Here is a 24,082-nt window from a genome sequence, read left to right on the forward strand (position 1 = left end):
TATGCTCTTCTAGGTTTCAAAATTGATTATTGAACTGTGGTAATGCAAGCATTTTGTTAGAAGAAGAAAAACTGATATTTAGAAAAACAAAGCAAAATAGAGGACCCAATTATGTATTGCCATAAAAACAGCTCTTTGTAGTATGACAAAGAATTAGTGAACAGGAAATGATATGCTGAAGATAATAGTCTATATTAAAGAAATGGTGCAGGGGAAAATGTATGTGTACATGTAAAAGAATGAAATTTGACACATGTCTATTACCCTTATAAAAATTAGATCTAAGTAGATCAACTTTGCATGCTAAAACTGTGAGAAGAAAACATAGGCAGTCCCTCCATGATATAATTGTAGGAAGGGACTTTCTGAACTTGACTCCATTAGTCAAGGAAGGAAGGACATCATCTGACAGCTGGGATCTCATAAATATTACCTAGAATAAAGAACTGGAAAACAAAGAGTCAAGGAAATAATGGATTCAATTAACAAATGGGCTACTTAGCAAAATAAGAATACATAACAGAAGAATTAAATATGACTATGAAATACCTCAAAAATGCTTTATTTACATTCCTTAAAACTTGAGGAAATGCAATTAAATGTGAGATTTCATTTTACTCCTTTCAGAAAGGATGTACAAAACAACTTACAGCAAATGTGGCACAAGTGTGGAAAAGGAGGAACCCTCATTAACTGTTTGTGGGAATGCAAATTGGTTCAGCCACTCTATCAATAATAAGAATGGAGATGGTGCAAAAATAAAACTCACATAAATACACCATAGGATCCATCTATACCACTCCTAGATCTATGCCTAAAGGAACAAACATGCACCTCTACAGATAACTGCTCAGTGATATTCGTCATTTTCATATTCATAATAGCTAGAAATGGAAATGAAGTTAATGTGGTTTGGACCATGAATGGACCATGAAATTGTGCTGCATATACACAGTAGGATACTATTAAACAGTAATGGCATTGTTCTCTACTTAAAAGACATACTTAGTCTATTAGAAAACTTATCGACTTAATAATAAATCAAAGTATTAGGACACAAAATCAGTATTTCTGAAAGCAGCTTTAGTTAATAGTAAAAATCTATTCTTGCACATATATAAAACCAAATAGTTGAAAGACTACTACAATGAATGTTTCATGATGCTGGAGAAGGAAAACACAGAAGGTAATAGACTATAGGAAAATATTCCATGTTCTCAAATTGGCAGACTTAATAGTGAGAAAATGACTATACTATCTAAATTAATTTGCATAATTAATGTAATAACTACTAGGATTAGCAACAAATAGGAGAACTACATCAAATTTTTATTATAAAATAGCCTGATACTGGCTTTATAAATATACAAGTGGGACAAGGGGATAAAATAGCGGATTGATTCATTTTTCACAAATTAAGCAAAAACATGTTTGGAATGAAAACAGGCTATAGAACATGGCTGGTTAAACTAGATTTCTACTTGAAGATGAAATTTGATTTATATCATTCACCTTGCACAAACATCCATTCAAGATAGATCAAATATTTAAATTTAAACCCTAGAACACTGAAATTGTTAGAAGAAAACAGGAGATACTTAAGAAAATATTGGAATAATCAAGAACTCTTTTTTGTATTTATAGAATATTGACAGCACAGGAAGTCGGGCGTTGGGCGTTGGTGGCACACGCCTTTAATCCCACCACTCGAGAGGCAGAAGCAGGCGGATCGCTGTGAGTTCGAGGCCAGTCTGGTCTCCAGAGCGAGTGCCAAGACAGGTTCCAAAGCTCCAGAGAGAAACCTTGTTTCGAAAAACCAAAAAAAAAAAAAAAAAGAACATTGACAGCACAGGAGCCAACCCCAATCATCAGCAGATGAATACATTAAAATAAAAAATATCTGTGCAACAAGAAAACCAGTCAAAACCAGTCAGCAAGTAAATGACCTACAGAACTACAGGGAAATCTTCACCAGCTACAACTTGGACAATATTTACAAAGACTTGGTGACCACAAATACTAGTGAAATCAAACCGGCAATCCACAAGCAAGCAAAAGGGCTGCATCAAGAGTTTTGAGAAAAAGAAAAACAAACAAACGGCCAATAACTATTTCTTAAAATGTTTGTCTCTTTAGTCACTGGAGAAATTCAGTGTAAGACTACTTTGAGATACCACCTCACTCTATCAGAATGGCTGTCATCAACAAATATGACAAGGAATGTTGGAGAGGATGTGGGGAGAGAAGGACCCTAATTCACTGTCAGAAATAAAATTTAATTCAGACATTGTGGTAGTCCTTTTTGAGATTTCTCAAAGCAAAAAGTAAAAATAAAAGTAGAATAAGGCCCAGATCATTCTCTCCTGTACATGTACCCAGGGAACTCCATACCCTACCATAGAGATATTTGCATTTCATCTTCATGGCTGCTTCATTCACTATAGGAAAAAATTAAAACAAACATAATTGGTTATCAATAGATTCATGGATAGTGAAAATTTGGATCACAGATACACAAACATACACACATATAAATTCTATTTTGCTCTAAAATAAATGGAGTTGAAGATCTTTCCAGAAATGGTTAGATATGGCATATGCAATTTTGGGCAAAGTAACACACCCTCGTATTTTTCTCATAAGTGGAATATAGCCAATAATGATGTATGTACTTAAACAAACATACGTGTGGGTACAATATAAGATGAAGAAAAGAGATTAAGAAAGGTTGAATGAAAGTGGATGTGGGAGGTCAGAATGCAGGCAGTGCACATAAGTTATGCAACAGGAAAGAGGATTAAATATTTCTCTGGTTCTATGGATGTCAATAAGGAGGCCTCTGCACTCCAGGGAGCCTCTGGTAGTGGATTAGTATCTTTCTCTGGTGCAAGAAGGGATTTTGAGAGCCCATCCCACGTGAAGGGTTACACTCTGGCCCTGGACACATGGGGAAGGGCCCAGGACCAGCACAGGAAGATTTGGTGGACTTTGCAGAGCCCCTGTTGAGGGCCCTACCCTGCCTGGGGAGTGGTGGGTGGATGGGGTTGGGGGGAGGTTGGAGGTGGGGAGGAGAGGTGGGAGTGAGGGGAGGGAGAGGGAGAGGGAGAAGGGACTTACATGTGAAACAAGCTTGTTCCCTAACTTGAACTAACAAATAAATAAATAAAACAAGCTTGTTCCCTAACTTGAACTAATAAATAAATAAATAAATAAATAAATAAATAAATAAAATAAATCATGGATTTCTTGGTTGGGGTGGTATATAAATAATAATATATATTTGATATCACAGCTATAAAATATATTGTGAAACTCCACAGATTTTGTTCTAAGTATGTACTCTAATTGTGTCATAGTTCATTGGGTTTCTTTATCCTGTCTAATAAAGAAAGCAAGCTTCTCTTTGTCGACAAATGATATATTTGTGAGAGCAGGAATGTAGAGCCAGGCTGGGTGTTACCTAGTGTTTCCTTCTGCTATTGAGGATGATGCCACTGGAATAAAAGGTGCTTTTGTGTGATCTAGATTCTTCTCTAGATATATGTATGATTTGCTAACAAAGAGGAGGAATGGTTTCTGTATCAGGGGGAGATCTTATTTCTCACTCTGGCTTCCCCATATCTCAGAACTAGAAAGAGTGAGTGCATCTTCCTAGGAAGCCACTTCCACTTTCTGGGTTTGTGGCAGTACATCAGAACTGTGCCTCTTCATTCCTCTGTATATGGACAGCATACTCTCTCATCCTCTGTGGGAGCCTGTCTGAGGAAGGGGCCCCATCTCTGACAGGTTTCCCACAGTTTAGAGCCCTTCATAATGCTGATTCAAAATAATCTCCCCCTTCAAGCCAGAAGAGTTCTTCAGACCATCTTTTAGCATATATCCACCACACATCGGTGCTTATCAGAGTCAGAAGTGCAGGGAAGGGCCTTAGTCTCTGTAGTACTCTTTCAATAAAATGAATTATACTATTCTATCAATACTCATCGGTACAGTACTTATTTTCTTAAGTTCCCTGTGTTTAACCTTGGTTCCTGCTCTGTACCTGGTCTCATTCCACAGTCATAGGTAAGTACACCACCCACACAAATTTCAGTTTTAAAGTCTTCCCTTTCATCCTAAATTCTCTCTTCCTTTCCTTGCTTCTGCTCCTCCTTTCTTCTCTATAACTCTGCTATCAGTTTTACTGAAACTGCATGCCTTACACAGTTGCCCGCCTGAGAAGACAGATCCATTCTAAACTGCCTGGTTTATTATCCCAAAGCCTCCAATAGTGCAGAAGTATCATATCCCTTCGAGTCCTTCATACCACAAACACCTTGTCAATATCTGCATATTATGTTACATTTTAATATGTTTATATAATTTACTTTCCAGAATTGTACCCACAATATGTTTTTAAAAACAAAACATGGTTCTACTGTCCATGCATGATGCCCTGTGAACATTCATCCAAATATCTGACCAGATACTAGGGCCAGCTTAGCAAATGTGTCCATTTCCTCTATTAGCATGAGAAGTTCTTCTCCAAGTCTTCCTGACCCACCTGCATGCTGATTCTAAAGTGATCTGTTTCCTTACTCTTCACTGTCAACATTGCAGCAGAAGACATTACATTATCACCTCAATTTCCTCTTAGTGATTTTCTCACTCTTCTGATGAGTAGCTCATTATCTATAGCAGAAAAAAATAGAAGGATGCCAGAAAGGCAAAAATAAATACTCCTATGTGTTAATAATCCAGAAAATAGAAAATTACATGAACCTCAACAATTGTGAGGAAGAAATCAGCTGATTGAGTAATCAGCCTATCCCAGGCAGTGACTGTTTTCATTTAGTTAGTAAAATTAATCATAAGATAAGCAAAAGTTTCCTCAATTTTTGACATATCTGTTTCCCTTTTCACTGCCATCCAGTATATACACAAGTCTGATGCACATTGAATTTATTTAATTTTATGTTTTTTTAATTTTTATTTAATTTGAAAACAATCTTATTTTTACACACCAATCTCAGTTCCCTCTCCCTTTTGTCCTCTCATGCCACCACCTGCCCAACATTCCACCCCATCTACTTCCCAGGGAGAGTGATGTCTCTTATGAGTGATCATCAAAGTCAATCAAGTCATTGGAAATTTCCTAGGCACCCCCATGCATCTAGGCTGAGGGTGTCCATTCCTTAACTAGTGATAAATACTGATTCCACTGCCAGAGCCCCCCATTGAATGCCCAGTTCTCCCAACTGGCTTCCATGTTCAGTGTGCCTGGATCAATTCTATGCTGGTTCTCCAGCTGTCAGACTGGGGTCCTTGAAGTCCCACTTACTCATGTCAGCTGTTTCTATGGGTTGTCCCTGCATAGTCTTGACCCCTTTCTTATCACTCCTCCCTCTAGAACTGGATTCCAGAAGTTTGGCTCAGTGCTTACCTATGGATCTCTGATTATGCTTCCATTAGCTACTGGATGAAGGCTCTAGAATGGTATATAAGGTAGTTATCAATCTCATTATTATTATTGGGAACAGCTATGACCCAAGTAGCACTATAAGGCCCCTTCATCACTAAATTACACTCATCCACAAGTGCATGGTGGGAAACTTAGTCAACTCCCACCACCACTAAAAGTATGGAGAGTAACGACTTGGGGTCTTAATGAGCATGATGAAATGAGATTTCAACCATGGGAACCAGGGCAAAGGATTGCAGTGACATCCTTCGGCCAAAAGATATGTTAAAGAGGTACCACAAAGAAATCATAAGCTTGTGGGGAGAGTGGTAGATGGAAATTCCCCACTCAATGCACCTAGAAGAGATCACCCTACACATGTCTCTTGATACTTGAGATGAGAATAGCTAAATAGAGACACCTGACTGGGAAGGAAAAAAGAATATTTCAATAGCCTGGTTTCAGTGCTATTGGTGGTGCTCAGCATTAGAAGGAAACATACTATGATCTGTGTCCCATCCCTACCACTACAATAGTCAGGGAAAGAAACAACAGTCAGGGTAAGAAATTAGAAGGACCCTTTACTCCAGCATCATATTTTTCCAGGTTCCAGTAAACTGTTAGAGGAAAAGCTGAATCAGCTTGGTTGCATAGGAGCATAGAGATGAGGGCTTGGGTGGCCAGGGATATCTGCTCTTTCTATATAGCATATCTATATCTGATTTCTCACTGTTTTACTCCTTGGTGTATAACTACAGCCTGTAGGTTTAAGATATCTTTATTCAGATAAACACCAGCCAAACTCATCATAAATATTTTGGAATATATAGAGAGCTGTGGGAAATCTGTGCTGGAGTCTCTAAACCAGGGACAAGATGGCAATATGAGCATATATGGAAGACTAAAGGAGGAGACACAAGATGGCAAGGGTCTGAGCCATGCCTAAGGCATGGAAACCCTAGGAATTACTCTAGTCTTTTCCATGACAGAATAAACTGAACTAGCTGCTCCTTGTTGAAAAACAAAATATACCCATTCATGAGGATTAGCCAGAGAGGGTTGGAAATGGGCAACCCTACCCCAAGTGTTCCAACTACCCTTCTAAAACTAAATCTTATTGCAGGTGGAAAAAAAAACACATCCCTCTAGATTAGAATATATTGACAAATCTGTACTGGTTATAAGGAGGGCAAGTGCTTTGGTTCTAGCCAGTCCTCACTGGGCTCAATGGCAGGCTACTAGTTCAACTAGGATTTAAGCAACTAGGATTTTTTATGGAGGTGCAAATGTTTTTAAGGATCTGCTCTTTAGGCTCATTCACATCCAAATGCACTCTCATGGTAGATCACTCTATTAATGGTATAAATATGCCCTTGTGTTTTCTGTAACTTGTACCTGAGAACTTACAAAGCCTCATAGTTTGCACACAGGTAATATTAATTTATATATTTGGATTCAACATTATTTTATTCAGTACTGTTATATAGAACAATCTTCCAAGTTAATCAACTGCCATGACATCTGTTCCAACTAGCAAAAGATCATCAAAGTTTGGCTTCTTGACCATTATTGTTATCAAGTCTCCTAAGACAATGACCTGACTGAGTTACATAATGTATGCAAACTTCTGAGCAAATCAGAGGAATTATTGGTCCACTTCCTAGCAATTACAGGAACTGGCTTAAAGAATCAAAGTTGAAAGTGTCTTGGTTTTGGATTTCATCCATCTTTGTTAACATATTGCAAAGTGCTTAAATACTATTCTGATATGAATGATATTCTGGTTGTTCATTAAAAATACTTCATGTCTGTCCTAATATAATAGGACATTCTAAGATCAAGTGAGACCCAGGAAACTGAGGAACATCACCCAATATATTCTGTAATTTTTCTCTTTTTCAGAGAGGCCATGAAAACCCCACATGGTCTTTAACAAGTGTATACCCTACAAAGAGAAGAGCCAATGCTACAGAAAAATTTCTTCTGTTGCTTCCAAGCAAAAGCAGAGTCAATCAAGGCCTTTGAATTATCTTCATAAAGATCAAAAAGTTAGCTTGAAAGAAATAACCTAGAAGAGCCCGAGTTTCCCCTCAACCCAAGTGACACTTAAGGGAAAATGCTTAATTTGTCACACTTTAAAAAATCAATAAATAAATGTGATTAATTCGGCCACATGTATGATATTAAGGACCAAGGAGGAAAATACCATGAAGGAGTCAGATAATAGGCAAGTTTCTCTAATGGTTTAAGGGGTCACACACCATGGACATTAGGCTTAAAACCACATAAATTGCTATTTATGCAAATGTTTTTCATTATTATTTTCTTCTTGGTAAGAAAATATAGCTCAGCTCATCTGTACCTTAATAATACAACACTGCATTGCCTATGTTCAACAAAGAGAACAAAGCTCACTATTGTCTTAACCTAAAAGTCAAACGATGGTTAAAGATACTCTCTCTCTCCTTCTCTGTAAGACATCTGCGAGGGTCGTGACATTATGAATCTAGCTACTACATCCATTATCAAGGTCTATGGTAGAAGATCTTTGGTTCATCATCTATGACCTATTGCTACAATGTGAGATATAACCTGGGAGATTAGACACACTACTCTGGGCTGGGCTGTCGTTAGTTTTGAGGCATCTGTCTCTGTCTGCCCTATGGGTCCTGACAAAGCATATTCTCAACTACAACTACTAAGAGCACCCCCTCTTCACATTTGCTATTATCTATTCCTCCAACTTTTGCACTCAGTGCCCATTTTAAGGGCCTGTAAACTCATCTGAATTTGCTCTCAGATATGACCCAGACACCTCTTAGATATTGCTTTCTTATCTTCACTCTTCCACCTGCAGCAAATCTGCTTTCTGGTGTATTGGTGGCTTCATCTTCCCTCCAATAATCTCAGAGCTACCTGCCTCTGACCATTCCCCTAGATGTGAGGCTTCATTTCATGAGCACAGTCCCTTCCATGCCTTCTGGATTTTTTGAAGTACTAGTGCCAGGCAACTGTGTCTCTCTGGGGCTAAGAGTCCTTGGACCCTACTCTGTGTTTGAGGAATCACTGTGCATCCTGTGCCTTCTTGAAATCGATCCTCTCAGTATTCCAGGGATGGTGAAATTTCAGACTTTAGGGTCTTACTTCTCTGCCTCATTTGTGAGAACTGTGTCATGTACCTCCTTCAGAGTATTGAAACTGTTTACATCTACTAGAAGGGAACCTTGGTCCCATACCCACCAGGAGAGGAAGAGGCTCCTGCTACACCCACCAGAAGTAAGGATGAGAAGAGGTCAAGGAAAAAGCACATTCAACAACATAAAACCCAATATGGCACCACTTGAGACTAGGAACCATACACCAGCAAGACCTGAACATCACAATGCATTTGAAGCTGAAGACAATGACCTTAAAAACATCTTCATGAAAATGATAGAGGACCTCAAAGAGGACATGAGAAAATCCCTTAAACAAATGGAAGAAAAAACAAATCAAAAAAATACAGGTTATCAACAGATCTCTCAAGGAAACAGTTCAAGACCTAAAAACTGAAATAGAGACAATAAAGAAAACACAATCTAAGGGAATGCTGGAAATTGAAAAGCTGGGAAAATGACCAGGAACTACAGACATAAGCATAACCAATAGCATACAAGAGATGGAAGAGAGAATCTCAGGAACTGAAGACACACTAGCAGAAATAGAATCATCAACTAAAGAAAATCTTAAGTCCAACAAATCCCTAAGAGAAAATATCAAGGAAATATGGGATACCGTGAAAAAACCAAACCTAAGAATAATATGTATAGAAGAAGGTAAAGAAATCCAACTCAAAGACGCAGAAAACATATTCAAAGAAATCATAGAAGAAAACTTTCCCAACCTAAAGAAAGACATGCCAATAAAAATATAAGAAGCCTACAGAACACCAAATAAACTGAACCAAAATAACAGGTCTCCTAGCCACATAATAATCAAAATGCCAAACATGCAAAACAAAGAGAAAATATTGAGAGCAGCAAAGGAAAAAGGTCAAGTAACTTATGAAGGCAAACCTAACAGAATTACACCTGACTTTTCCATGGAATCTCTGAAAGCCAGAAGGTCCTGGATACTTATTCTACCTACACTAAGAGACCATGGATGCGAGCCCAGACTACTATACCCAGTAAATCTTTCAATCAATATAGATGAAGAAAAAAAGATATTCCATGACAAAACCAGATTCAAACAAGACATATCTACCAATCCAGCTCTACAGAAAGTTCTGGAAGGAAAACTACAACCCAAGGAAATTAACTAAAACCAGAAAAATGTAGACAATAGATAATCCCACTTTACCAACAGCCAAAAAGAAAAAAGGATAGAATCTCACACATAATTTCATCACCATCACCAAATCAAAAACAAACAAGAATTAACAATCAATGGCCATCAATATCCATCAACATTAATGGTCTTAACTTGCCTATAAAAAGACACAGAGTAGCAGAGTGGCTAAGAAGACAGAATCCATCCTTCTGCTGCATACAAGAAACACACCTCAACTTCACAGACAGATGGTACCTAAGAATTAAAGGTTGGGGAAAGATTTTCCAATAAAATGGACCCAAGAAACAAGTAGGGGTAGCAATCCTAGTATCCAACAAACTGGATTTTAAACTAAAATAAATCAAAAGTGATGAAGGAGATCACTTCCTACTCATCACAGGAGAAATCCATAAGGATGAAGTCTCAATTCTGAACATTTTTGCCCCAAATACAAATCCATCCACGTGTGTAAAAGAAGCATTATTAAAACTCAAATCACACATAAAACCACAAACACTTATAGTGGAAGACTTCAACACCCCACTCTCACTACTGCACAGGAACACCAGACAGAAACTTAAACTCTACCAGGGAACTTCTACAGCTGATAAACACCTTCAGCAAAGTGGCAGTTTACAAGAATAACTCAAAAAATCTGTAGCCCTACTATATACTGATGGTACATGGCTGGAGAAAGAAATCAGAGAAACATCACCCTTTTCAATTGCCACAAACAACGTAAAATACCTTGGGGTAATGTCCCGCATGATTGTCTTGCCAGCAAGAACAACACAGGACACTCGGATCCTTCTGCAGTAAAGCTTTTATGCGTCTTGAGAGAGAGAGCATAAGCTTACAAAAGCGGAGACCCCGAGCCAAGAATCCCGTACCCTAATAAAGGCTGGCAACCGCCGCCTCGGACGTGTTACCCCACGATTGGCTGTAGCTCATCGGACCATATGATGCCACGGAAGAGGCAGAGATCAAGGAATGGAAAGTTACCCAGCGCCTGCGCAATAACTTGTTTACATTCGGTGCCTGCCGGATGCAGGCGCCATCTTGTAATGGAGAATGCAGGGACGGCTCCCTACAGGGTAACACTAACCAAAAACATGAAAGACCTATACCATAAGAATTTACACTCTCTAAAGAAAGAAATTAAAGAAGATACCATAAAATGGAAAGATCTCCCATGCTCTTGCATAGGTAGGATCAATATAGTAAAAATGGCAATCTTTCCAAAAGCAATCTACAGATTCAATGCAATCCCCATGAAAATCCCAACACAATTCTTCACAGACCTTGAAAGGACAATTCTCAACTTCATATGGAGAAAAAAAAAAGGGCCCAGGGTAGCCAAAACAACCCTGGAACTTCTGGAGGAATCACCATACCTGACTTCAAGCTCTATTGCAGTGCTATAGTCCTGAAAACAGCTTGGTATTGGCACAAAAATAGACAGGTAAACCAATGGAATAGAGTTGAAAACCCTGATATTAACCCACATACCTACAAGCACCTGATTTTTGACAAACAATCCAAATTTATACGATGGAACAAAGAGAACATCTTCAACAAATGGTGCTGGAATAACTGGATGCAAACATGCAGAAGACTATATATAGACCAAGCCTATCAACATGCACAAAACTGAAGTCACAATGGATCAAAGACCTCAACATAAATCCAACCACACTGAACCTATTAGAAGACAAAGTGGGAAATACCCTTGAATGAATTGGTACAGGAGACATCTTCCTGAACATTACACCAATAGCACAGACACTGAGAGCAACAATTGAAATTGGGACCTCCTGAAACTGAAAAGCTTCTGTTAGGCAAAGGACACAGTCAGTGAGACAAAATGGCAGCCCACAGACTGGGAAAAGATATTCACCAACCCCCTATCTGACAGAGTGTTGATCTCCAAAATATACAAAGAACTCAAGAAGCTAGACTCCAAAACACCAAACAATCCAATTAAAAAGTGGGGTACAGAACTAAATAGACAATTCTCAATAGAGCAATCTAAAATGGCTGAAAGACACATAAGAAAGTGTTCAACATCCTTAGCCATCAGGGAAATGCAAATCAAAACAACTCTGAGATACCATTTACTCCTGTCAGAATGGCCAATGACAGTTTATTCTAGAGTGGATGTGGAGAAAGGGGAACATTTCTCCACTGCTGGTGGGAGTGCCAACTTGTACAGTCACTTTGTAAATCAGTATGGTTTACTCCTCAAGAAAATGGGAATCAGTCTACCACAGGATCCAGCAATTCCACTCTTAGGCATATACCCAAAAGAAACACATTCCTACAACAATAACATATGTGCAACGATGTTCATAGCAGCATTATTTGTAATAGCCAGAAACTGGAAGCAGCCTAGATGCCCCTCAACTGAAGAATGGATAAAGAAAATGTGGTACATTTACACAATGGAGTACTACTCAGTGGAAAAAAATACAATGGAATCTTGAAAGTTGTAGGAAAATGGATGGAACTAGAAGAAACCATTCTGAGCAGGTTAACCCAATCACAAAAAGAAAAACATGATATCTACTCACTTATATGTGTATTTTAGACATAGAGTAAAGGATTACCAGCCTACAATCCACACTGTCAGAGAAACTAGTAAAGAAGGAGGACCCTAAGAGAGACATACATAGGGCCCTGGAGAAGGGAAAAGGGTCAAGATCCCCTGAGCAAATTGAGAGCACAGGAAGAGAAGGGAGGGAGCTACGAGAATGAGAAGGGAAGAAGAGGAAGGATGCAGAGGTCATGAGGGAGCATAAAGTTTGACTCAAGGGAGAATAGAAGAAAGGGTATGTGATAGGTAGGGATTTAGTTGGGCAATGTGGTGGTAGGGGCAGATGGGAGGGAAAGGGAACTAGGAGTGTCATGTATATCAATCTTGTTTTTAATTCAAATTAAAAAAATGATTAATTTTTTAAAACACTATACATTTTTTAAAAGACAATAATAATACAAGCCAGTAGATCTGGAGGATACATCTCCAGGATTTGAAAGGGTCCACTTCTCAGTGGAGGAATGAGAGGGACAAAGAAACAGACCAATGTCATGATAGACTCCTAGTGACCCTGCCACAGACTAGGCCCCTGTATATTTTAATGGAACTGAACATGCAGTTGCTGTAAATTCCACAACTCAGGAGCAATCCATCAGAAGGCACTTTATGCCTTTCTGCTAGCTAAAGATAGCATTTTCTACCCGTGTGGCTGGAAAGTCCCTAGCAACTAGAGCCATGTATCTACAAATTCTACAGGAACCCATAAACTTGTTTCTTTAAACCTACTAATCAGCTACCAGACTAACCTGCCCTGCCTGGTATTCTCCTAATCTTGCTTACAAGGAGCTTTTGAGCTTCTGTGTAGGTCACAATTTTGCCACTTTGTCAGGTGATTTCATCCCTACAAACTGAGAACTGTTTCAGTCTGAAGGATTAAAATGCTCTTGTTGATTGCATGCGTGTCTGAGGGTCTTTTATGGTGTTGTCATGGACTCTAAAAATTACAATTGTTTCACTCTTGTTTATTCAGTTGTTTCCAGTAGAGACTGGGGGCTTCCCAGTATTCTGACTCTTACAATCTTTAGACAGACTCTTCTGCTCTATTTCCTGAGCCTTAGATGCAGGATCACTGATACAGATGAAAACCTAAACCAAATCATTAAACCAGGGGTGAGATATGGCAGCTCACTAGCCTCATATTTTTTCACTTTAGTGCTCAAAGCAGTCACTGAATAGGTAAGGCAATAGGACAAAATTAAAGAGCTAAAATTGAAAAAAAGAAGACAATTAACAAAGGATATAGGAGATATGATATACACAAGGGATACCAAAAAATGCCACCAGAAGACCTCTATAAATAATCAGCAATTTATCCAAATTGTCAAGATACAAAATCAACTACTAAAAATATAGGAGGACTGTATGTACAATAATAAAAACAACGCAGTGAGAAAGAAATCATGAGCACATTTAAAAAAACATCAAAATAATTAAACACCTTGGGGTAAAACTAACAAAAAGGTAAAAGATCTACACAATGGTAATTTCAAATTAATGAAAGAATCAAGAAAACACAAAAAGTGGAAAGATGGGATGTGTTCATGAATTGGTGAAATTAGTATTATGAAAAGGACTATTCTACCAAAAGTAATTTACAGATTCAAAGTAATCCCACCCGAAGTCCCCTTAGGTGTCAGGGTTTCTAGTGCTGTGAAGAAACATCATCACCATGACAAGTCTAATAAAGGAAACCATTTAATTGAGGTGGCAGTTTACATTTCAGAGCTCAATCCCATTATCATCATAGTTAGCAGAATGGTTGTATTCAGTAAGACATGGTGCTGGCTAGATCTTGATAAGAAGGCAACAGGAAGTGTATTGAAGCACTTGGCATGACTTACGAAAACTCAAAGCCCATCCCTATAGTCTCATACTTACTAAAATTGCCACTCCCTATGCATTTATGGAGGCCAAATTACTACATATTCTCAGTCACAAAAATAGGTTTAAAGAAATGATAAACTTCATATACAAGAAAAGAAACCAGGTATCCAACACAATCCTTAGCAAAATGAAGAATATTAGAGGATATGGTCTGCTAGCTTTTAAAAATAGATTACAGAACTGTGGAAATGCAAGCAACATATCACAAGAACCAAAACATAAGATATGTGGAACAAGAAAGCAAAATATAAGACATAAATATGTAGTCATAAATACAGATATCTATAGTATGACAAAGACATACCAATGAGGATAACATATGCTGATATAAATAGAGTATATTAAATTAATGCTGCAGGGAAATCTGGATGTCTACATGGGGAAGAATGAAATTTGACTTGAGTCTATTACCCTGTACAAAAATTAGATCTAAGTGGATTAAGTCTGCATGATAAAACTGTAAGTAGAAAAAAATATCCAGTGTCTAAATAATATATTTGTAGGAAAGGACTTTCTGAGAATGAATTCATTAGCCAAGGAATGAAGAATAACAACTGACAACTGGGATTTCATGAATATTCATATTATTTAGCATATGCAAAGAAGTAAAAAAGAGTCTCAAGGAAAGAAGGCATGCAATGGGCTTTTGATCTAAATAAGAATACTCTGTAGAAGAATTAAAAATGACAAAGATAAACCTCAAAAAGCCTTTATCATCCTTAATATTTGAGTAAATGCAATAAAACATTTGATATTTCATTTTCCAACTTTCAGGAAAGATCCACAAAACAACTGGCTACAAATGCAGCACAGTTGTGTATAATGAGGAATATGCATTAACTGTTGCTGGGGATGCAAATTGGTGTAGCCACTCTGGGAATCCATAAGGAGACTGTGCAAAAAACCTTACATAAATACACTATACGATCCAGTTATACCTCCCCTAGTCTATGCCCAAAGGAACAGACATGCACCTCCACAATACTTGCTGAGTGATATCCATTACTTCCATATTCACAATATACATGAATAGAATTGAAGTTAATGTGATTTCGTACATGAATGGATAATGAAAGTGTGGTTCATATATACAGGGGGATACTATTAAGCTGTAATGACATGGTTCTTTATTAAAAGACCATACTGAGTCTACTGGAAAACTCTTGGACTTAATAAATACATTAAAATTGTAGGACACAAAATCAGTATTTCCAAAAGAAGCTTTTATTTATAGAAACTTTTTACTCTTAGAGAAAAATTTTGAAAAATATTACACCACAATAAACTTTCCACAAAATCACATATTTAGGAATATATGTAACCAAATAAGTGAAAGGCTTGTACAATGAAAGTTTCAGGTTACTGGAAAAGGAAATCACAGAAGATAGTAGAGTATGGAAAAATATTGCATGTTCTCAGACATAATGTTGTGAACATGTTATACCATATGAATTAATTTACAGAATTAATGCAATAACTACTAAAATACTCATGTCACATTTAACAGGTCTAGCAAAAGCACCATGAGAACTACCTCAAATATTGCTATAAGACAGCCTGGTAATGGCATTATAAATATACAAGTGGAGCAATGGGATAAAATAGAGGAACAAGAAATAAAGTGTCTAGGACATGTCTGCTTTATTTTCAAAAACCATGCAAAACATGGTTGGAATGTAAATACCCTATTGAACATGGTGATAGTAAAAGTAGATTTATACTTGAAGATGAAATTTGATTTATTTATTTTTACCTTGTACAAACATCAATTTAAGATGTAACAAAGACTTAAATTTAAATGCTAGAACACTGAAATTTTTGATAAAAATATAGGAGATGCTATAGAAATTGTTGGCATAAGCAAGAACCATTTTATACAATACCAACAGCACAGGAGCCAACCCATATAGATACAGGAAAACATAAAGTATCTATGCAAAAAGGAAACCAATCAGAGGAGTATAAAATTCACAGAATGGGAGGTAAATCTTCACCCACTATAACTCAGAAAGTATTTACAATGATTGCTGGCATTAAATACCCAAAAAATCAAAGTGTCAATCTACAAACAAGCAAAGAGCTGCACTGACGGTTTTGAGAAACAGAAAAACAAATGGCTAATAACTATTTCTTAAAATGCTATTATCTTTAGTCATTGAGGAAATTTAGTATAAGACTACTAAGACTACTTTTTGATAATACCACACTCTGTCAGAATGGCTGCCATCAACAAACCTGGCAAGGAATGTTGGAGAGGATATGGAGAGAAAATGAGAGGATGTGGAGAGGAGAGGTCCCTAATTCACTATCAGGAATAAAAACTAATTCAGATTTTGTGGTAGTCAGTTTGCAGATTTCTCAAAGAGAAAAAAAAAAGAATGACAATATGATCCAGATCATTCTCTCTTGGGCAAATACGCAAAGAACTCCATACACTACCATAGAGATATTTGCAATTAATGTTTACTGTTGCTTTATTCACGATGGCAAAAAAAATTTTGAATAAACATAGTGGTTTATCAATAGATTCATGGATAATGAAAATATGGAATACATACACAATTATTCACACATGCACATACTATTATATCTAAATTGAAAAGAAGGTGAAAATATTTCAAGAAATGTGTGAACATAGGATGTACAATATTAGGCAAAGTAGATATGTGGAATATAGCTAATTATGATATATGCATTTAAGCAAACATACACATGGGTAGGATATAACATGAAGAAGACTGAGAAAGGGCAAATGAAAGGGGATGTGGGAGGAAGGAATGCAGGCAGTGAGCATGAGTTATGCAACAGGTCATAAAGATAAACCTTTTTCTTGTTCTAAGTCTGTAATCAAATTTTTGGTGGGATGCCTAATATATATTTGAGATTGAAAATGTAAAACACATTATGAAGCTCCACAGCTTTTGTTCAAAATGTGTATTCTAACAGTGTAGAAGTCCATTGGGTTTGTATCCTATCTAATAAAGAAAGCAAGCTGCTGCTGTTCATCCACTAATGATATATTTGTATGACAGGTGCGTAGAGCCCAGAGAGGTGTTACCCGGTCATTCCTTCTGTTATTGAGGATGATTCAGCTGGGGGAAAGGGTTGTTTTGTGTGACCTAGCTTCTTCTATAGATATTTGTATGGTTTGCTAACAATGGGAGGGAATGGTTCATGCACCAGGGGTAGTTCATATTACTCCCTCTGGTCTTTCTGTATCTCAGAACTAGAGGGAGTGTCTGCATCTGCCCTAAGCCACTTCCACTTTCTGGCTTTGTGGCAGGACACCATAGCTGTGCCTCTCCATTGCTCTCTATATGGACAGCAAACTCTCTTTTCCACTGTGGAGAGCCTGGCTGAGGAAGGTGCTCCACCTCTGACACGTTTCCCAGGGCACAGAGTGCTTCATAATAATGATTCAAAATGATTTGCCCCTTCAATCAAAAGGAGCTCTTCAGACCATCTCTTAGTGTACCTCCACCACACATTTGTGTTTATCAGAGTCAGCAATGCAATGTCTGTGTAGTATTCTTTTTCAAAAATTAATTCTACTACTGCCTGAAGGCAAGGTGCATATTTCCTTAAATTCCTTGTCTTTAACCTTGGTTCCTGAACTCTGCAACTGGGCTCATTCCAGAGTCTTAGGTAATTACTCCACCCACTCAATCTTTAGTTTTAAAGACTTTCCTCCACACTGTTGTCTTCCTTTCCTTGACCCTATCTTCTCCTTTCATCTGTACAGCTATACTATCACATTTTACTATAACTACATACCTTCCACAATTGCCCACCCCAGGAGACAGATCCATTCCAAACTGCCTGGTTTATTTCCCCAGAACCTCCATAATGCAGGAGTATCATATCCCTTCCAGTCCCTTGTACCACAACCACCTTGTTAGCAATCTACCTGTTGTAAGATACATTTTCAATAGGTTTGCAAATTTTGCTTTCCAGAATTATACTCACAATATTTTTTTTTACCAAAACAGGGTTCTGCTGCCCATTCATTAAGCCCTGGGACATTCATTCAAATCCCTGAGCAGATACTGGAGCCATCTCAGCTGTGTCCATTTGCTCTATTAGCACAAGCAGTTCTCTCCAAGTCTGCCTGACCCACATCCACACTGACCCCTAACTGATCTGTTTCCTTATTCTTCACAGTCACCATTGCAGCAGAAGACATTACATGCTTTACCTAATTCCACTCTTTATATTGTTGCTTCAATTTTCTGTTAGTGATTTCCTCACTGTTTCCATGAGTTGCTTATTATCCATATCAGAAAAAAAAAACAGAAAGATACCAGAAAGGAGAAAATAAACAATATAATGTGTTAATAATACAAAATATAGAAAATAAAATGAACCCGAACAATTGCAAAGAAGAGATATTGTGAGTGAGTACTCAATCTATTCCACACATTGTTTTCATTCCGTTAGTAAAAAAAAATCAGAATAAGAAAAAGTTTATTCAATTTTTGACATATCTGGTTCCCTTGACACTGCCATCCAATATGTGCTGAAATCTAATGCATTGAATTTAATGACTACTAATCATTCTGATCTGAACTAAGACCACCACACACATACACACACACACACACACACACACACACACACAGAGAGAGAGAGAGAGAGAGAGAGAGAGAGAGAGAGAGAGAGACAGAGACAGAGACAGAGACAGAGACACAGAGAGAGAGACAGAGACAGAGAGAGAGACAGAGAGAGACAGAGAGACAGAGAGGCACACACCCATATTTGGGTTTTTTTTTTTTTGGAGACGGTTTGGCCTCATACTCACAGAGATCTGCCTCCCTCTGCATCCTTCTCCTTCTGCTTCTTAAGACCTGGGATTAAAAGCTTGAGCCTCCACAACACAGAGATATAATTATTATCAATTCAGTATGTCTGGTTTTCCTTGGCTGTTCACTGAGTATATTTTCTCACCTTTCATTATCTGAGTGCAAAGCTTTTCAGAGCTTTACAGATGAATGGTAGGTCATGTGCTGGAAGAACTCTACATTCGCATTTACATGTACACTAGGTCTTCATTTAACATTACATTATAGACCTTGGTTGTTTTTTCTATGGAGTTGGATAACACAGGTTTTCTCCTTATTACAATATGACCTTCTCATCAGAATACTCACTTGAATTCATTACTATTGGTTTTTTAGTAATTGGGGACAAAATTCTGAGAGACAAAAACCTCATCCTTACATCTTAGTTTAGAGAGTGTCAAAGAAAGGACTCCTTAATAGTTTAAAACAACTTTGTGAAGCAGTGGTTTCACCCATGTGTGGCCCTCCCTATATTACAGATACACTTGGCAATACAGAGAATTATTGATGTCAATGAAGGGAAACATGAACATATGCAAGTGACTCATGATTAGAGGTGATGATAACATATACACATGTAAAGAAGTCTGTGACACAAAATGTCAGTACTATTGACCTGCAAATTTACTGTTTTCAACCATATCTACTTCATGGCTTAAACCCAAATTAGTAAAGAGGCCAGCCATCAGTATGTGGGAGGAGAAGATGGAATCTTGCAATAAAGCTGGAGATAATCATTGAGGAAAGTACTCCAATAGCAGGAATTTTAAATGAAACAAAAAATAGCAATAGTCCTTTTTAAAAATGACTTCACAGCTGGTTCTCTGGGGTTTTTGTCTTACTTCCCCATGATTCTTATCACTGTGAATAAAGCCAATACCAGAAGACTGACAGAAATAATCAGCCTCATCTTCAATCTGCAGATCAGTGATGGTCAGTGAGGCTGAGTTGGAGGAGCTGTCAATGGAGCCAGAGAATCTATCAGGAACCCCAGATGGTCTTTTGTTGTCATTATACATCACAGTTTTGGGTGAGCTTCCAAAGTGCTGCTGGTACCAGTGCACAAAACTATCTTCAATATTACCACTGCTGCGCTTGCAGGAGATGGTGACTGTTCTCCCTAGAGACTCTGACACAGACTTTGGCTGAGTTAGCTCATACTGGGCACATGATCCTTTAAAAGAATATAATAAAATCAGTAAGGACAAGCAAATCTTATTTACCAGGAAGAATATGGTCCAAACATCTCAAGCCACACTTACTTTTTTAGAGTAACTGCCCTTAAATCCACTTACCTGTTAAATGATGAAGGAAGATGAGAAAAAATGGAGCCCAAGTCATGGTGAAGGGGCCCAGAATCTGTTTCCAGAGTCCAATCGACTGAATGTAGATGAGGACCTCTTCTTATCTGCCCCAGGGATTCTAAGTTCAGGCTGGCTCCATGCAAATACCCCTCTTCCTGGGGAGATACAGGCTCCTCCTTTTATTGCAGAAGGGGTTGACTAAGAATTAGAAAGACTGCATGTGGGGAAGTTGTGGGCTCCACCAAGTGGCAGGCCATAAAAACAGGAAATTGAAGGGAAAACATCAGAAACTAGGGAGAAATAGGAGGCACTTAGTCATATCACTCTCCAGGGCAACCATGTCCTTCCATCTGCTGAGTGATTATTAGGTAACACTCCGGCCAACAGTGGGAACTCACATAGCCCTAACCACACACTTAGTGAAACATGAATTGTTCAATAATATAATTTTGTATATGGCAGTGAGGCTGTGGACAACCCATTTTACTATTTCATAGAGAACCAATGCTCTATTTAAGAGTCACACTCTGTTGTTTTTGTCTTTGTTTTTTAATCTAAAATACCAGTGTTTGTAATTGTGGTCATTTCTACATAAGATTTTGTTGTTACATTAGAGGTAAGAGTGCATTTCAATAGCTGAAAGTGCTTGATGTTCCTGATAAGGAAGTGATTTTCTTTCCGAGACCCTTTCCAAAAAGCACAGAAGTTCGATAATTCCTACTCTAGGGGATCAGATGGCCTTTTCTGGGCTCTGTAGATTCCCATATACACATGTGACCACACAAGCACAAATGCAAACTGTTAATACAGAGATTGACTTCCATCTGCTGTCCACATATGTCTAAAGAAATACTGAAAACGTAAATCCTGAAATCACAAACTTGAACTCTAAGGGAATCCCTCATCTAACAGTTGAAAATTTGTAGTATTTGAAGAACCTAGAAATAGAGAAGAAGATACAAAATTGTATATTCTGACCTTAAGTTGTTGACCTTGAAAATGTTTAGTTTCTGAGTCTTGATTATATACTAAATAGGTACAGTCCATAAAATCATTGGATTCTTTTGTTGGCAGAAATATTTTCCTAAACAATGAATTTTTGGATAAAAGAGGAAAAATAAAACGGAGTTAAGAGGACACTCATGTGGCCACTGGAACCAAAAAGCAGGAAGTAGAACACAGGGTAGCTCTTAGGTAACACTCCTCAAAGCCATCAACACCTGGGCAAATATGTGGAAGGAAATACTGATTTCTGAGTGACTTGGTCTTGCCAGTATCAATGTCCTCTCAAGATTAGCTCATCACTGCCCACTAATGGGCATGAGCATGTGCTGCAGAAGAACTCAGGGATGAAACTTTCTTCCAAGGAAGGAATTGAAGCAGGGTTAAAGGTACATGGGTAGGCAAGGAAAGTCAAACCAGGCTTCCTGAGTCTGTCACTTCTTCCTAGAAAATTCTCCACCAGAAAACATCTATAAAGCACAAGGATGGGTATCAACTCATAACCAACGAGGGAAATAAGATCCTCAAGGGCCCTGTAAAGTAACCAAGCCAAAATTTATTTAACAGGCATTCAGTCTTCTCCAATCCAGAATGTATAAAGCTCTCACTGTCCCCTTCTCCACAACATGGTATGTCTTTCACAGTTATTCAGTTCTTTTCCATGCCAGAGGATGACACTGGCAATTCCATGAAAATCTACCATCATCCCTGTTACATGACTTTATATCTCTCACCCAGGATTGGAAATGAAATTTTCCCCAAGGTAGTATACATGAACACAAAGCTCAGAGAGATTTGGAAATAACCATCACCCAAGTGGCACCCCAAGGTCTCTTCCTCAATAAATCATACTCATCCACAACTGCGTGATGTGAAACTCAGTCATTTCTCACTTCCAATAAAGCATGGAGAGTAGGTGCTTGGCCTCTAAATGAGCATTGTGAAAGGTGGCTGAAATCATGGGAACCAGAGCAAATGCTGGTGGTGCTAATCTTCAGTGAACAGTCATGCTAAACAGAGCCCAGGAGGAACTGACAAGCTGAGGGAAAGAGGTAGAGGGAAACTCCTCACTCGATGCACCTGGAAGAGATCCATAGTGAAGCTAACAGCTCCTCTAAGAGCATTAGAAGGAAACACAGTAGGGCCTGTGTCCCAGCCCTACCACAGCAAAGGATAGTGTAAGAAATAAAACGTTCCATTTCTTAAGCATCGTAGTTTTTCTGGCTCCAGTAACAGCTAGAGGCAAAGATGGATCAGCTTGTTTAGGTAGGAGCATGGAGATGAGGGCCATGCTGTGTAGTAATGCCTGCTCTTTCTATGCAGCATCTCTAAACCTAATTAGTCTTTTCTTTCATCTTTGGTGTCCAATTCCCTTTCTATCTCATTAAGTACTGATTTTGCCTTTTAATATGTCATGGGAAACATTGACTCCTGGGAATATTTTGAAAAGTGGATTTTACACAGGCAAGATAAGAATAGAATACAGAAAAAAATATTAAAAAATAGGAATTCAGAAAAATTGTGGGGTATTAAATAGTCACCTCTCAATGCAGTAGGAATAAGAAGAAGAGAATGCTCCACTTCTTCAAAGTGAGAAAGAGGATACAGTTACTCATGTCCATCTTGGTAAAATGTCCAGAGGTGCTCTGTGCAGAAAGACCAAGAAGATCTAGTTATTTTCCAATGTATCTTCTTTTGTCAACAGATGTGGTATTAGTCAGAAAACTGGATATCTCTGATTCATGGGGCTTACTAAAGGATTACAGGATACTTTTTTACCCTTCTTAATCTAAATAAGTCCCCCCCTGCTCTGAGCAGATTATAACATGGGTTAAGAAAAATATGGACCACTTTTTCTAAGTGATACTTCAAGAGCTGTCGCAGATTTCTCTGTGTTCCAAGCACTCCCACAAAGTATTTATCACAAAGGAAGTGCTTTCAAGGCAGTTAAACAGAGGCACATTAGATGCAGCAGAATCCACTCACTGCTGTAGGGCCAGGAGAAATAGAAGAATTTAAGCTCTGAGGCTGTGAAGTCAGAATGAATATCTGAGACAAGCAATGCATTGTGTGGATGGTGGGGCCAGAGGAACAGAGATGCTCAAGCACTATGGAGCCCAGTAAAGCATGAGTGAAACCCAAAATTGAATGATAAGCTAATATTGATTGTATTTATGCTCTGGTCTTGCCCATTGGATTAGAAAATGTGTGACTCTAAGAGCCTCTCTCTGTCTCTCTCTCTGGAGTTTCTGTAAGGTATTATTTCTGAATTGGAAAGGGGATGGTTCCCAGATTTGGGCATATTAATCATGGCTTCTAGGCTTCCCATAATGTAACATTTGCAATTTGTACTATTAGTTAATGGGCTGAGCCTACCTGCCTCATTTCTAAATCTGGATCTGTCTCCATCTCTATGAACTTGAGTGAGTTACTGATCACAGGAAATATTGTAACCTTAGTTTGGGATTATGTAAGGCTGGAATGGATCAGTATCTACATGGCATATGCTCAGTAACTTCAGCAAGTGAGACTTCTAATACCTCTCTCAGCTTGTGTGGTTTATGGTAAATCAAGAATTTGAAAACTGGTAAATTCCTGGAATACAAATGGAGCTGTCCAATCTGTGCCTGATTCTTGAAACCAGAAAAAGATGGCAATAAGACCATATATGGAAGACTAAAGGAGGAAACAGGGAGATGGCAAGAGTCTG

General features: G+C 38.1%; 1 gene segment (V, D, J or C); it reads right to left on the reverse strand.

The window, feature by feature from the left end:
- LOC100774075 overlaps nt 1-20,407 on the reverse strand; it is a 36,301-nt gene extending 15,894 nt beyond the window's left edge. The window contains 2 exon segments of the V gene segment in view: nt 19,909-20,240; nt 20,362-20,407. Coding sequence covers nt 19,909-20,240; nt 20,362-20,407 — 378 coding nt within the window.
- Nucleotides 20,408-24,082: the final 3,675 nt, after the last annotated feature.

The sequence above is a fragment of the Cricetulus griseus genome, chromosome 4 (assembly GCF_003668045.3).
Source record: "Cricetulus griseus strain 17A/GY chromosome 4, alternate assembly CriGri-PICRH-1.0, whole genome shotgun sequence".
NCBI lineage: Eukaryota > Metazoa > Chordata > Mammalia > Rodentia > Cricetidae > Cricetulus > Cricetulus griseus.